This window comes from Cryptomeria japonica, chromosome 1 (genome assembly GCF_030272615.1).
Source record: "Cryptomeria japonica chromosome 1, Sugi_1.0, whole genome shotgun sequence".
NCBI lineage: Eukaryota > Viridiplantae > Streptophyta > Pinopsida > Cupressales > Cupressaceae > Cryptomeria > Cryptomeria japonica.
In genome coordinates, this window is record NC_081405.1 from 81,173,419 (window position 1) to 81,190,565 (window position 17,147).

The 17,147-nt window shown below is 36.5% G+C and overlaps 1 protein-coding gene across 2 annotated transcripts in view; it reads left to right on the forward strand.

Moving 5' to 3' along the window:
* The first annotated feature begins 743 nt into the window (after positions 1-743).
* The window catches only part of LOC131041888 (THO complex subunit 4A), a 45,613-nt gene continuing 29,209 nt past the window's right edge, over positions 744-17,147 (forward strand). Inside the window, exons 1-4 of one of the 2 annotated variants that reach the window (XM_057975119.2) lie at positions 744-1,256; positions 1,367-1,486; positions 3,297-3,365; positions 3,459-3,643. In XM_057975119.2, coding sequence (XP_057831102.2) covers positions 1,104-1,256; positions 1,367-1,486; positions 3,297-3,365; positions 3,459-3,643 — 527 coding nt within the window. In that variant the 5' untranslated portion in view covers positions 744-1,103. The remainder of the gene's footprint in view (positions 1,257-1,366; positions 1,487-3,296; positions 3,366-3,458; positions 3,644-17,147) is intronic. The other variant, XM_057975117.2, reaches the window with a different exon arrangement.

The window sequence follows — 17,147 nt, forward strand, 5'->3', positions numbered from 1 at the left end:
ACACACTATCCCAATGTGGCACAAACACCCAAGTGTCTCATATCCAAACTACTATGAAATGCATTATCCTAAGTAAACTTAAGTAAATGTAATAATATCGATGATGAATAATTATTTACACCAACAAAAACAAACCCCCAATATACAAATTTCATCACTACAAAACTAAAATAAACAACAAACAATATTATTTTCTTTAAATTTCCTTTTTCAAACAACCACCACCAAACAAAATGAAAGAATTGCAAATCAAGATCCAACCACATTCTAACAAAGTTTGTACTTCAATGATTATTGGACAACCAAGCTCTTCTTCATCCTTGAAGAATTTAACCCCATCTCTAACCAGCATCAAAACATATTTAATGACCAATATTTTGTGGAGTTCAAAGATTCTCATTGTCTAGTTGAAGACTAATTAGTATTGTCTTCCCTATGAAACTAGTAGGTGAAAAAGATCAAAAAGATTTGAGAAAAGAGAGCATGTGTCTTTTGCACAAAAGAAACTAAAAATATTTTATTCTATATTACAATGTATATAAAGATACATAAATCACTTACAAAAATAATTTGACAGCAACAACTTTTCATGATTTATGATTTATTGAACAGCTAGAAAATTAAAAGAAGAGTGAAAGAATGAAAAAAATCATTATCATCAAATTGAATAGAAAAATATCAGATTTCACAAAGCAAAAATAACAGATCTCCTGTCCCATAAAAAAGTCTCATATTCTATTCTAGTGTATCCTTTATTTTCTCACCCTTTCTTGTTAATTTACCGCTCCTATAAACAGTCAAAAACACAAAAGCCAAGAGTCAAGAAGACTTGCTTACATCTGGTAATCTTAATTAGTCCGTGCAATTAAGAAGTCCTAAATATGGTAAGGTGAGAAAAACCTTGAGCTACTGGAAGCAAAGTCACAGGCACTATGTGTGTTGGGTTCATCTGTGGAGGGTTGCTCCATCACCCAAACACTTTTTTGGCAAGCTCAGAATTCAGTCATCACGCCCTTTCTTTGATACCCAACAAATAAATCAAGCAATTGCCCGCAAGGCAATTTCTGATCTCACCAAACTTCGCCTTAAAAAAATTAGCAAAGATGTCAGGTTCTCTGGACCTGTCTTTGGATGATCTGATAAAGAACAAGAAGAAGCGAAGCCGTGAAGAAGATGGAGAAAGAGGATCATCTGGTTCAAAACGTAGAAGCACAAAGCGTTCTGCGCATCGGTCGGCACCACATTCGGTTTCAAAGGTATGATCATTACATTATTGAGAATGATACGATGTGGTATTTGTTTACTGTTGGCGGTAATCTTCATTTTATCGAGTGCTATCGCCATTGAGATAGTGTTTTGGGGGCAGTCTAATCCGAGAGCATCGGAGCATGATGAAGCTGCAGCGAGGCCTCCTCCAGCAATCGAGACCGGTACCAAACTTTACATCTCTAATTTGGATTATGGAGTCACAAACGAAGATATCAAGGTAACCAAGGTCCTGCATTTTGTAAAACTTCCCTTTTTATATGGTGATTTTTTCAATTTTGTTTGGGAATAAGTTGGGCCGGAAGAGGGCAAATTTTTGCATAGCTGCCATTACTGAGGCTACTTCTGCGGTCAAATAGACCTGGGACTCCCTTGTTTTGTTGGATGTGGAATTTTCTCCTAATTTAACACTTCATCTTGGTTTCTTGAATTTGATCCCGGAGCTCCGACATGAAAGCCCCCATATGCTATCCCATTTCAGCTCATTCATTTTACAAGGGCTTGCTGAGTCATTAAAAAAAAATGTCTGGCAACTAGAGTTATAGGCCACACTTAATAAGGTGCGGAGACTACTTCATAGTCTGCCTTGATATGAGGGATTTGAACTTGGTTCACGTTCCTACATCACAACGCCTCTCCGTACTTACATAAGATGGATTGGCAAGGTGTGATTTACTCCCGAGCTTGTTCATGAGGTTAAAGTATAGGTTTACAAATTTGAATGCAAGTTAGATTCCTCTGGATTTCACTTCATAGAAGCTTCTTCATAAAGTACAATTATATGATTTTAAGTTGGATTCTTCTGGATTCAACTGCATAGAAGTATTAGTGTCTGACGCTTTGAATCTCTCTCTACTGGACAAGAAGGTGACTAGGTAACTAGAAAAGAAATTTTGTTGTGGAACAAGGGGTTATACATGACTCTTAACTTTTTCAAAACAAATCGTTTACATTTGATTTACTTAAAATTTAAACACAAAATTGTGTTTTTTACCTTGAAAGGAAGTTCTGTGGCCATAGATGTATGAACATAACCTTTGATTATCAAAATATTAGCAATACTTTTACAAGGGTCTGCTTCACTATATAATATTTTTCAAATTTCAAGTTGAAGAGCAGCCGGGTCTTCCCATGATTGTTGCTTAGCTTTTCTTTCTATATTTATGCGTAGTAGCTTTTCTTGTCAACAGGTTGACAAGCGACGATAATTTTATTATAGATTCTGTAACCTAAATTGTTTTATTTTTTACATAGATAAATCACATTTATAGTATACACATACTTTATGTTTGATTCCCCTTCAAGTCTGTGCCAGTAATCTGCTGAAATTTTTTTCTTTTTTGCCATCATTATGGGCTGTAGTTGAATTTTCCCTGGAAATGTATTTGGATGCCTTGTCAGGGTCAGACGCATGCATGACTGGGGAAATTGACATATTTTCCTCTGTTTATAATTCTACTTTATACACTGCCCCATATCTAGTTAGTAACGGCTGAACACCAAGGAGTGGAGCCTTTTGCAAAATCCTTGGCTTAGTTTGTCTTGTCTAGGAGTTATGTGATCTATCATTTAGTTTGCAAGCATTTCTGAACATTTTTTCATTTCCTTCCAATCATTTTTACTGTTTTCCGAGCACTGTTTATTTCCTTCTGATCATTTTGTCTACTGTTTTCCGAAAATTGTTTTTCAACAGAAATGTATTTTTGCTGCTTATTTTTACTTTTTTAAAGAATTTGTACCTGACAAGTTTTATTGTGTTTGTATTTCATTTTGACATGAATTCTGTATTAAATGCTTCTCGTAACTTTGGTATCAATCATTCATGATCCAATGTTCTGACTTTTGTTTATTATTTTGTGAGTGCCCTTAGTTTTTTACAAGAATACCCTTTACCAATGAAAAATGAATGTTTGTAATAACTAATAACTACTACATTATTGCTTTGTTCACTTTGTCTTGTATATCAGAGTGCCCAAAACTTCATGCTTGGTAAGGGCAAGCTTCTGACATGTAAAAAGGATTGGATGTAGGAACTATTTTCAGAAGTTGGGGATCTGAAGCGGTCCACTATTCATTATGACAGGAGTGGGAGGTCCAAGGTATATTGAAGATTCTTTTGGAAATAAAGTTATTAACTTATTACTTAAGATTCATTTCTGTCTCTGCAGTAAGATGAGTTTCTTGGATAACAGGGGACAGCAGAGGTTGTATTTGCAAGGAAGGACGATGCAATAGCTGCTGTAAAGCGATACAATAATGTGCAGCTTGATGGTAAACCAATAAAGATTGAATTTATTAGTGCGAGCCTCCACACACCTGCTACGAGCACTCAATCTATGAATGGGTTGTCAGAAAATACAGCTAAATCTTCTGGAAGGTAAGAATATATGAATCAACGAGTATTTTCTGAGTGCTTTTCAAAATGGGTGATAGTTTTCCATTTCAAAAATGATATATTCAAGTTGCAGTCTCAAATCGGAGTTAAATCAAACTATAGGTTAAGTTATATCTCATTCTTACAAGCTTGTCTACATAGTGTTAAAGGAAGCTTCTTGTGTATCATAGAGGGATGACTTGACAATTAGCTACTTTATTTTCCATAAATGGTAGCAACCTTACTAAACTACAGGTTGTTATTTGTTTTGTGTCCTCAATTGCTGATTTGTTTATATCATGTGTGTTTGTGAAAAAATCTTTAGGGATAACAGTGAATATGTACTTATGAGGGTTTTGATACTCAATTAACTAGATATCTAAACTGCAAAATCATAATAACAAAGAAGAATAATGAAGCCAATAAAATTGTAGCATGAATCAAATTGATATACTAAAACAGCTACTATATCAGAAATGCCAAACAATCCCCCTCCTTCACAAAATCCACTCAAAAGTGTATCTGGTTCTGGTTGTTAGAATAATATTAGATTATTTACCTTTATAATGGTCATTTAGGAATCTTTAGTTTATTAGATAGTTTCTATTTTCTACATTAGTTAGGTAATTTAGAATATTTCTATTTTATCTTTCGTTGTCTTCTCTATATAAGGAGACTACGTCTCCATTTGTAAACACTCAATCAATCTATAATCAATTATTGTTTCATGGTATCGGAGCAAAAGATCATATGATGAATTTTTGAAATTTGTACCTGTATTTTTTTCTAGAAGTTTTTTGATTTTTTTTTATGAAAAAACGTGGACATTTTTTTTCATAAATTTTTTCTTCGATTTTTTAAAAAATCGTTGGCAGTATTTTTCAAGGGTTTTTATTCTTTTTTTTTTCATAGGTTTTATATGAAAGTTTTCGCAAGGTGGGGTTTCTGTTTTTGCTCATGATTTGCAACGGGAAAGCCGCAAGGGTTCGTGCTTCCTTCTCCCGTGATCGTGACCTGTTGTTTTTTTTCTGCGTGAAGTCTATTCTTCTGCCGTACGGGTTTTGTTTTGTGTGTTCTGTGTTGGATTTTTCGGCGGCGTGTTTTTGTGTTTTCTGGACCTATTGCCCTCGTCTCTATTCATTCTGCAATCTGCAACCTATGCGACAAATTTTTTGAGTCGCGTTTTTGGCCATTGAAGCCTGCATTTGTTGTTTTGTGCGATTTTCTATGCCTGTGTTTGCCATGATTTTTTTCGTGGTCTTGAGTTTTCCGGCATGATTTTTGGCCCAACCTTACATTTTTCTCGGTGCCAAAGGTTTCATGTTTTTGGGGGTCGAAGTCACGTTTTTCTGGTGTGTTTTTGCTGCGCGGCGGCCTTTTCCACGTCGGATCTGAAAAATGTGGTCGTTTTTTGGCCTTTTCCTTGCAAAGAAGGCTGACTCCTACTCCTTCTCCTTTCATGCCTACCTTTATACAAGAGGATGAGCCTACACGAGGAACCCATGGAGGACAACAAGGTTGTTAAAATTTTGGCAAGTATCAAGCTTTGGGGGTAGATTTTCAGCTAGCTATCTCTTTTAGAGACTACTTGGAGGTCACCAAATGCACAAAACCAAAGCAGACATAGAGGAATCAAGGGAAGCAAAATTATGAATCGCATAAAAGGTTGGGATGTCTATTTTTGATAGATCATCCAAGGGTATAGCTAGAGTTTGGATTTAGAAATTGGATACTTGCCTTGAATTAGATCAAGGAGATTGAGACCATCAAATTTTCTACCTTTTCACCTTGAAAGAGCTGCACATGACTGGTGGTATCATGGTTTAGTGACACAAGGTCATGGTGCAATAGTTTCTTATGATCAGCTTTGCACTACATTGATAGAGTGGTTTGACCGCAAGGATTTAGAGGCAAACTCTAGAGAGTTGGCTTAGTTGGGACAGGTTGGGACACTTGACGCATACATTTCAGAGTTTCAGCAGTTGTTAGTAATGGTTTTTGATGTGACTAAGAAGAGGTTGACTTCTTGGTTCATAGAGGGTTTGTCAAAACCTCTTAGGGGCCAAGTCAAAGCTTTTGATTTGCCATCCTTGCAGGATGCTATTGTGTAAGGAATGTGGAGCTATCTACACGATAGACTAGGTTTCCTAGCAAGTTTTTGCAAAGACCCTTATCGCAGAGTTTGCCGTAGAGGAAGGACAAGAAATTGGAATATACTAGACTAGCAGGTGAGATGTCTAGGCTAGTTGGTGGTGCACCTCATGATTTGAGGAATAATTTGAAATGAAAGAGGCTTTTCTTTGATTGTCATGAGCCTTGGACACCTAGACATAAGTTTAGAAGTGGGGGCAAGGCCCACTTGATTGAGGTCTTCAAGGACCCTAATGATGATGAGTTGGAGGAGATACAAGTTCTTGATGAGTAGCATGAGCGAATGGATGGGGAGACGTGCACAAATGAGCATTAGGATGATTTGGCATAGATGGAGTGCGTGATTGCAACCGTCACTACCACTCTTCATTATAATGCCTTCAGAGTAAGGGGCGTTGTGCAGGGATAGTGAGTTGTTGTGTTGATTGATACTGGGGCTACCCACAACTTTATTGATTCGTCCTATGTGAAGAAGTAGGGCTTGCAAGTTGAGGAGCATGATAGTTTTTGTGTGCGGACAACGAATGGCAGGTTGCATTGTGTTAATCGTGTTCCATAATTGAGTATGAATTTGGGTAATTACTCCCTTAATTGACTTTTATGTGATCGACATTGATGAGACCAATGTTGTGTTGGGTTTTTAGTGGTTGCATATGATAAGTCCATATCCTACAAACTTTAAAACTATGCAGTTGAGTTTCACAACAGATGGTCTAAAGGTGGTATTACGGGGCTTATCTTCAGATGCTCTAGAGTCATTTCAGCTAAGAGGATGGAGAGAGTTTTTCGGCATTCAAAGGCCAAGTGGGCAGTGTAGTGTTTCATTTCAGATAAGTCTAATGATACAGGACAACGTGGATATCATGTTGACATATAGTGCTTGTTGGCAACTGTAGTGTGTTGTTTTCAAATCTATCATGGTCTACCTCCAAATCGTGGTTTTGAGCATGTTATTGAGCTTGTGGAAAGCAATCCAGTTGTTACGGATCCCTATCATCATCCTAAACAATTCAAGGATAAGATTGAAAAGACTATGTAGGAGTTGTTGGATGTAGGACATACGACCTAGTTTTGGTCCCTTTGCTTCTTCTGTCATCTTGGTGAAGAAGGATGGTACTATGAGGACGTGCATTGATTATCATGCACTAAGTAAGAAGACCATCAAGAACAAATATCCTATTTCGTGAATTGATGAGTTGATGGATGAGCTACATGGAGTGGACTATTTCTCCAAAATAGATCTTTGTTCAAGATGCCATTAGATTCAGGTCTTGGAGCAAGATGTGCACAAAACAACTTTCGAGTGCCACTATGGACATTTCTAGTATTCATTGATGCCCTTTAGGTCATCAAATGCTCCAACTACTTTTTAGTCTTGCATGAACAATGTATTCAACAAGCAATTATTGAAATTTGTGTTGGTTTTCTTTGATGACATCTTAGTATACATCAGGACTTGGGAGGAGCATATTTGACACCTTGATGAGGTGTTAAGTATCTTAGTGGCTAACTCCCTTTTTGTGAAAGCCTCTAAGTGTGAGTTTGATATGACTGAGCTATTATATTTGGGATATGTCATTGTGGAATGTGGAGTGAAGGCATATAGGGAGAAGTTTCAAGCTATACTTGATTTGTCACCACCATAGGACATGTCCCATTTGAGGGGCTTCATTGGTATATGCACATAGTATAGACAGCTTGTTAAGGGGTTTTCTTCATTAATCACTCTTTTGACATATTTGAGCAAGAAGGATGCCTTTGTTTGGATGGATGAGACTCAAAAGATCATGGATCATCTTAAGAAGGTAATGAGTACTTGTCCTATTTTGGGTTTACTAGATTTCTCTAAAACCTTTGTTCTTGAGTATGATGCACGCGGTATTGGTATTGGGGTTGTTTTGAGGCAAGACAAGCATCCAATTGCTTATGAGAGCCGAAAATTGAATGAGGTTGAAAGGAGGTTCTCTACATATGACAAGGAAATGTTGGCAATCATGCATGCACTTGAAAAGTTTCGTCAATATCTTTTTGGCAGCAAGTTTATAGTGAGAATTGATCATAATAGCCTCAAGTATTTCATGGAGCAAAAGGGATTAAATGAGAGACAAGAATGTTGTGAGTAAGGTTCAAGGTTATGACTTTGACATTGAATTTGTCAAAGGAAAAAATAATTTAGTTGCAGATGCTTATCTAGAAACCCTTCATTTTGCTCACTTTCAGAAATTTCAGCCTCTTGGAAGGATCACCTACTAGTAGAGTATTAAAAAAATCAGCATGCTTGTGATATTCTAGATTATAAAATCAGTGATGAAAGATACAAAGTGTTGAATGACATCAATTATAAAGATAGAATCTATTTTGTACTAGAAAGTAAGCTAAAAATATAAGATTCTTATTGCTGTCCATAACAATTAGCTTGCTGGTCACCTGGGTTATTTGAAGACAATTAGGTACATCCGTGAAAGATTTTCATGGAAAGGTATGAAAGATAATGTTCACAAACATGTGAGGGAAATACATGGTGTCCGTGTGCCTAAGGAACAAAGCTGAAGTTTCTTTTCCAGCAGGGCTGTTACATCCACTTCCTATTCCGAATCAAAAGTGGGAACAAATATCAATGGATTTCTTTATTGGGCTGCTCAAGGTCAATGTTAAGGACTGTATTTTTGTTGTGGTGGACAGACTCACTAAATATGCTCATTTTATGCCAATGCCTTTCGAGTTTAAAGCACCACTAGTTGCTGGTCTGTTTTTTGAACAAGTGTTCAGATTTCATGGTGTGCCAAAGAGAATTGTAAGTGATAGTGATTGCATATTCATCAGCACTTTTTGGCAAGAGTTGATGAAGCTAGTTGGAACAAAATTTGATCATAACACTAGTTATCATTCTTAAATAGATGGTCAAATAGAGATTGTAAATAAATGGTTTGAAGGCTACTTGAGAAACTATGTTTCGGGGCAGCAGAAGGCATGGGCAAAGTGGTTACATTTGGCAAAATTTTGTTACAACACTACATATCATATGAGCATAGGTATGATCCCTTTCAAAGCTTTGTATGGTTATGAAGCTTCTACATTTGTGAATTCGGTTTTTTCTAATTCTAGATCTCCAAAAGCTCGAGTGGGGCAAAGAGAATTAAGATATCCTTAATATTCAAATTGCATAGGAAGAACAAAAGAAATATACTGATCACCATTGAGTTGACAGGCCTTTTGAGGTGGGAGACATGGCATTTTTGCGTCTTCAACCTTATAGACAATCCTCATTGAAAGTAAGTGGAGCAGAAAAGCTTAAACCAAAGTTTTATAGGCCTTTCAAGGTGATTAAAAGAATTGGTGAAGCAGCATATGAGTTGGAGTTGCCATCTACAAGCAAAATTCACAATGTATTTCATGTGTCATGCTTCAAAAAGGCTCTTGGACAGAATATGATTCTTTCTATGTAATTTCTCCCTATGGGTGAAGAGGGTAATTGATACTGATTCTGGAAATAAGTTTGCAAGAAAGAGAGAAAGGAACGAGGAATAAAGTGATTTTTGTATATCTCATCAAGTGGAAAAGCTTACCTTTAGAGGATACATGGGAATGAGAGGAGATTTTTAAGCATCCCAATCTACAAATGCTTGAGGACAAGCATTCTTTGGGTGGGGAGCACTGTGATGTCCCCAACTCGAGCGATTAGGCTTAACAATGCACTGGCTGTCCTTTCCTTGGATTACCCAAGAGGAAGAGGACCTAGAGCATTATGGGGTAAGTGTAGAGTCTTTGGCTTGTATGCTATTCTAAAGTTGTGGGCACATATTTTTATACAACTTAAATGACTCCTAGCCTAAAGACTTAAGCTGTCCCCCTTTACATGTGCTTCAAGTGATTTAAATAAGCATGTAACAAAAAGGCCAAGGAGGTGTAGGTTTCCAAGGAGCCTTTTGGCTCATTTTTAGGGTTTTAATGTGGAGCATTGGATTGAGTTAGTAGTGGATCAAGGGGCTGAGGTTAAACCCTTTTTTTTGGGAGTTATTATATAATATTTCAAGGTTTTTTTAAGGCTCTTTATGTTATCAGTCTTTTATCTATTGCTGCTGCAATCCATGGCTTAAGGTCTGAAACCCTTGAGTATCCTTGGTTTTGCAGAGACATATGAACTCCCCTTAATTAGAAGGGTGTGTTTTGGTGGAAGGGCTTTAGTCTGTGATGCCCTAGCACATCATTTTTAGAGCTGCAATTCCTTATCATGTTTGGAAACTATTTTCAGAAGGTGAAATTCAGGCATTAAGTTCAGATTTAGGTTAACTACAACAAAGCATCTTCATATTATTGACCTTAATTGGAGATAGCAACAAGGAGGACAAGTGGAAACAAGTTGAACATATCTAGCTCTTATTTTCTAGGTGTTTTGGCAAGGACATCTAGGGTTTGAATACATTTTTGAGGTATTTGTGTCTAAATCTGCATACTGTTAATTACCTTCATCTTAGAACAATAAAATTAGGTCAATGTGAATCATTTATGAAGTTGTTGGGCAGATTTAGAGTGATTTTCTGTACTTTTTCTATACTCAGAAATACGAAATTTTTTATCCATATCAGCTTAAAAATCAGTTCAATAATCTGAATGCAAATCTGAGTTTGTTGAAGAATTTCTTAAATGCAAATAAAAATTCGGATTTTCTCAGTGCCCTATTTTTGGAGATATTGTTGTTTTATTTATCATCCCTATTTGGGGATGTTACTTAATGTTGATGGTGTTTTTGGTATGTTGCCAATGATGATCTGTTGTTTCCATGGAAAATCCGTGATCAATATTAAATACAAATTAAAAAGTTAAAAGTATTGCTATTCTATTTTTTCATAATTTTAATGTGTGGATGTTTACATGTTGCATTGTGTCCATGGTCCCAATTAGACTATAATATTCAACCTCTCCACGGATAGTCTATTGCATCTCTTGGGGTGTATGTGCTTAAACATACTCCAATTGTGCTCACAACCTGAAGCACTACATGGTTGACTCAATCTGCGAATGGCTATCCTTTGAAGATTTGGTGTTTTAGCACCAAACGTTTGCCACCATCTATCTGAGATGAGAAAAAGAAAAAGAAATCAAATCTCATATCCAACTTTAAGTTTCAAGTTTCAACATATAATAATAATATAAAAAGAGGAAAATTTTATTACATTTTTAAACATGAATTATGCCCTTAAATATATTTTTACCTAGCTGCAATTTCGTCCAATTATCTTTGCACATTTGATGAGAAAAGAGCTCTCCTTGTGCATTAGTAAAGACCTCTATCTTGTGGACTATATGGTTGGTATCACCAAGGGACATCCACTCTATCATTGAGTAGAGCCCATTAAGAACCTCCTCATCTGCCTTGAAATCAAGGCGGAATTGAAATGTCGGATAGAGGAAATAAGCGGTTGCATGGAGGGGCTTGTGAAGTTGGAGGTGCCGTCTCCTATCAATGATCTCTCATATGGGACAATACTTACCCTCAACTCCCTCATAGACGGATCTAATGGCCTCTTTGGCCCCGTCCATGCTCTCAGCTCATTGTGGGCTTCTTCCCATCAACGACTTGTAGGAGAACTACCAAGAGCTCGGTGAATTGCAAATATTGTGAAACATTAACTTAAGTGTGAATGAAAATAAGCAAATAAAAGAAAAATATGAATAAAAATAAAAGTTTAAAATATAATGTAGAATTAAATTTTACTTTCACAATCTTTGCACAAGGTGCCCAAAAGCATGGCTCATCAAAAATGCAATTTTGCACATCAATCCCTGCAATGGTCGTAGCATAGGATGGGGAAGTCCACTCTTCACCAACAAACATACGCCTCAAAGTCGCCTTTGACTGAATCAAGGATTGTAATGTGATGAAATTAGTAGTAAATCTAGTGATGCGAGGACAAGCCGACTCTCTCTGCTTTGTGTATTGCCTTATTAGGCTAAGGACCCATGTGTGCTTGTATATAAATTTGCAAATATTTTTCGCTGTATATGTTTTGATCCATCGAAGCTTGCCAAGATCCTCCAATATGAGGTCAAGGCAATGGGCGGCACATGGAGTCCAAAATATTGTTGGGTGCCTCTCCATCAAAAGTCTACCTGTAGCAACATAATATGTTGTATTATTGGTCACCACTTGAACCACATTCTCCTTGCCCACCTCAAGTAGGACTTCCTTTAAAGCCTCACAAAGGTATGTGTCATTTTTTACATGCGCCAAAGCATCAATTGACTTATGAAATGGTGCCACTTGAACAAGAAGCAAAATCAATGTTTCAATACATCTTAAATTAAAAATATTAATCACTAAATCAAATTCAAATAATTTAATGCATTGAGGGAAGCACAATGATCAATCACCTACGGAATAGAAAATTCAGCAATGTCATATTTCTTCTATCGATCCAACCACCAATCATGATGGTGCAACCCTTCTTGCTCCATATCAAGTGCCACTCCTCTATTATGGTTTTTACGTCAGCCACTTATTGTGTCAAAATTGGGCCACTTAAGTCATCTTTAGTAGAGGCTTTGAATCCAACCTCACAAATAGTTATGACATCAACCATATTTTGCCAAAAAGGAGATCTAACACATGTCACAAATAAATTAAATAAGACAAGTAATGTAAAATGGAGAGTTTTACTTTAAATTTGAATTTGACATACATCTAAATATAAAAATTCATGAGATAAGGAATCAAATTATAAATTTTTAAACAATTAAACAATAAAGAATTACTTGGCTGCATGGAACGAAATGGTGCAATAGTACCAAAAGTCTCCAATTGCACGTCTAGGTGCATCATATACCTCCTTGTTCCAACCCATGCTCTCAAGCAATGGTTGGGAACCAGGAGTAGTGCGTGGCACAAATTATGAATCCATCCTAGATTTACAAACTCTAGGATCAATGCTAGCACTAGCACTAGCACTGGCACTGGCACTGGCACTGGCACTGGCACTGGCACTGGCACTGGCACTGGCACCAACACTAGCACTGGCACCAACACTAACACAAGCACCAGCACCAGCACCAGCACCAGCACTAGCACTAGCACCAGCACTAGCACTAGCACCAGCACTAGCACTAGCACTAGCACTAGGACGAAATGGAGGCATGGAAGAAGCCTCTCGAACACCGCCAATGCACACCTGCTCCTCCCTTTGCCTCTTCTTCAATTCTTTTTGCATTCCAAATGTTTCTAATTGCACTTGCACTTCACAATAGCCTTAGGAGGTGGTAGATCGCAAAACACAACATCATAGCTGGGTATGTGGGAAAGATGGTATTTCAATCTATTAGTGCCTCCATGAAAAATTGTTTTGCAATATTTACAGTTCGTCTCTCCTTTTTTTTTCCTTGGGAAAAATTTCAGCATGTTTTCAAGTTGGGTCCTTTCTAACTGGGGTTCTAGGAGTAGAAATTGTGAAAAATATGATTTGAAAAGCTCAAGGCTGTTGCAATAACACACATAATTACAAAAAAATTGAACATTTGTGAATTGTCATTTATAATTCTTAAACTAATGTATGGTTTGTTCCAAAACAAAATGTAGGGTTTGTAACTTTGTTCCGAAAAAAATGTAGGGTTTGTTCCAAAAAGAATTGAAAAAACAATGCAATGTTTGCTTAAAAACACAAAAAACCCCCAAAAAATTCAAGCTTACCTCTTATATCAAATTTGAAATGAAATGCAAATTTCTTCTACTTGTTGGTAGAGAGCTCTTGATGCACCAAATGTGAGTATGAAGTTGCCCGAATGTGATTTGTTAATGGATTTTTAGTCTACCTCCTTGCTGCTTGCCCTACAATGCACTTTTATTTTTCCTCAAAACTCTTTTTTCTCCTCCTATTGCCAACAAAATGAAATGAAGTTGCTTTTAGGGATGTAGATGAAATATAAGTATAAGAAAAACCAAGTTAAAACTGTTAATTTTATGTTTTTTTTAAAACTTTTGCCTTTGATTTTTGACAGTCAAGTCTAAGTGATGGGACTCGCTCAGACTTGATGAGTCCGTCTAGTCCACTAAACTTGGTGAGTCTCATTGGGACTTGGTTGAGTTTGAGTCCAAGGCCAAGCCCCCAGGACACACTGAGGTGACTCGACTTGGGACTTGCCGAGTCCGGGCAAGTCTCAAAACTTTTAGAAATACACGAAGAAATATTAAGTGGTGATATCGAGGAAGTCCTAGACCAAGAGGTTAGCTTAGCTAAGGAGCATGTGCTCGTGCAGAAGGATTGGCACAAGAGAAATCTCATTGTATTGTGATCCTTATTTGTTCATACAGTTAGTTTGCTTGGGTTTTCCGTAAGTATTTCCCAGGGTAAATCTTGTGTCATCTTTGAGTGTGCCATTCTTCAATTTTTGTTGCATTTTAGATTTTGTTAGCATAGCTTCTCGTGTAAAAGTTTGTGAAGGAAATAGTTATATTTTATCAAGTATCATTATGATTTCTTTTCACTTTCTACTTGACTACTTAGGGAATGCATTTCCTACAATGCTGGTATTGACCAAGCAAAGATTGGTCTAGTGGCCCTTGATGGAGTAATCTATTGACTAGAAGACCTATAGCAGATTAGAAGAATGATAGATATTTAAGACCTAGAATGATGCCACCTAAACAAAGAATTCTCCATGTGGATTTACTCATAATCTATTACAGAAGACAATGCCTCTCCTTCTTTATAGGTTTTGTAAGTAAAGAATGGAATTTTCTTTGAGTCAGCATTGCAATATGTAATACCTGTATTAACTCTTTATTGGACAAGTTTGTAGGTTCATAACATTATAGGTTGAGAAAATGCTGCTAACTTGCATCGAACTGCTGGAAAACGGATTGTAATCTGTATCATAAATGCCTCTGGTGGGGAAAAATCACTTTAGATGCTAAAATAGCGGAGTGCATGACATCTAACATTTTAAAATGTTTGAGGGCTTTCTAAGATGTTCTAGGGTTATTTGTGGAATAATATGATGGTAATTTATGGAATTTTTTGTTGATTTTCTTTTAGAAGTCCAAAGTTTATCCTAATGAAAACTAAAAGGTACCTTTGTTTATGTAAAGTTCAAGGATTAAATTAGCTTATTAAAACTTTAAGATTTAGAGAATCAATCAACCTAGGGTCAAATCTAGTGGGGCAAGAGCAATCAAAAAGATCAATGTGGCTCATTTTAATTGATCACTTCGAGAAACTAGTTATTTTATCATTGAACGTGAATTTAGCACATGATGACATTTTTGTGCTTTTGCTTGTGTGTTGTGACTATTAAAATATTGTAATGTTTCTATAATGGTCATCTTTGATGTTTAGTTTGTTTTTAGAATCTTCCGTTTAGGTCTTTCATGTTTCTATTCTCAATTGTTTCCTTTATGAAAAGATTGTCTTGTAATTTCTTTATAAGGAGTCTTTCGTCTCCTTTTGTAATTAATTAGTTTAATCAATAATAATTACATGGTCTTAGAGTGGGTCAATAGGGTTTTTTAAGTTTTGATTTGTGGCCTCCTGCCTGGAATTTTTTCCAAAAATTTTTTAATCGATTTTTTATGAAAAAATCATTGGTATTCTTCTTCGAAGCTGTTGGCTGAAAATTGCAGAAGTAGATTGAGGGTTTGTTTTGAGGTCGTTTTTGAAGGAAGATCATAAGATTTTTTCCTAAAGCCTATAAAACTTGCGATGTTTTATTCATCTTCTGGTCGCGATTTGTCTGCTACCTGCGATAGGTTGTGAAGAGTTTGACAGTTTTGAAATCGCGGTTTTCTTTTTTGTGTTCCTCCTGCATGCATGGGTTCATGCTATGTGCGCAAAGAAAATTCTCTGCAAGTTCTTTCTTGCCCTGTGCGTTTTTTAATGCTGCTTTGTTTTTTCGAAATCGTGGCCTGGGTTTGTGCGCTGTTTTTTTTTTCCTCTCCCTGCTTGCGCTGCGATTGAAATCGCGACAGAACTCGAGAGACGTTTGCCCTCTTTTTCTTTTTCTTTTTCAAACTGTTCTTTTCTTCCGCAACTTGGTTGCCTGCTTCTCTGCTACGATGTGAGTGGTTGTTTTCCCAACGACCTCTAATTTTTGTGCGACACGATTTTTGAAGGCATTTTTGTGCTGCGCATGCGAATTTTGTTTTTCGGCTTGTTTTTTGCTGCATCTCGAACATGGGTTTCTGTTTTTGTTTGATTTTGTACGATTTCCAGCAAAATTGTGGGTCCACACGCCTAACGTAGGGTTTTTGCGATTTCTTCGTATGTGACTAGGGTTTTCTATAAGTTGCAGCCATGGTTTCTTTAGATTCTGTCTCTTTGCGTGATCTGCGTTGGTGGATTTTTTTTGACAAGGGTTTTGTGACCAAGGTTTTTGCAGATTGGTGTTTTCTTTTGCAATTTGTGGGTACTCTGCAAATTGAATTTTTTGAAGGGTTTTCAGTTTTTTTCTGTAAAAATCAGTGGTGTTTTGCAATTTGTTTCGGGTGTAGTGCTCATCTGCAAAAGTTTTTGACGATTTTTCCTCAAAATCGTGGCTTCAGTTTGAAAAGCTGATCTGAGGGTCTCTGGCTACAGGGAGGGATAGCTTTTTTACCTAATTTCCAGTTGGAAGGATTGTCGTAATCTTGGTCTTATCCGGCAATTCAATAGAACCAAGGAGAATCTCGGCAGCAAGCTCTTCTTGCAAAGCATTTTGAAGTGAAGGGGCAGCCTTCTATGCTTTCGTGACCAACAAATGTATAGATTCTGTTAGGCAGTTAGTTCGATGACCATTAAGGGAGGCTATCAAGATAATATTGTAATGTTTCTTTAATGCTCATCTTTGATGTTTAGTTTGTTTTTAGAATCTTCTGTTTAGGTCTTTCTTGTTTCTATTCTCGATCGTTTCCTTTATGGAAAGATCGTGTTGTAATTTCTTTATAAAGAGTTTTTCATCTCCTTTTTATAATTAATCAGTTTAATCAATAATAATTATAGTGACTAGTTCAGCTTTTGGAGGGTGGAACTGTGAAATGCCAAAGAGGTTGAGAGAAAGGAACTTATTTATCATGTTGATGTTGATGCTGATAATGAACCATATATGGATATCAACAATGACATTCATTCCTTTTGCTGCATGTGATGCTAATGTTGTGAGAAAAGCTATTGGGTATAATGTGATAAGCTATATCAGATCCATACGTGTAATGCTCCCTGTTTAAATTTGCCTTAATTTATTTTAAGTATAGTAAACCCTAACACAAATAATAGCTGCATAAGTAGCTATAAGTATGAATTTAACTTACAAATTGCAGCTTAATAATTTATAAAACAACTTATATTAAATGCTTAGAATATATTTTAGAAAATATAGAACTTATCCTCTTATT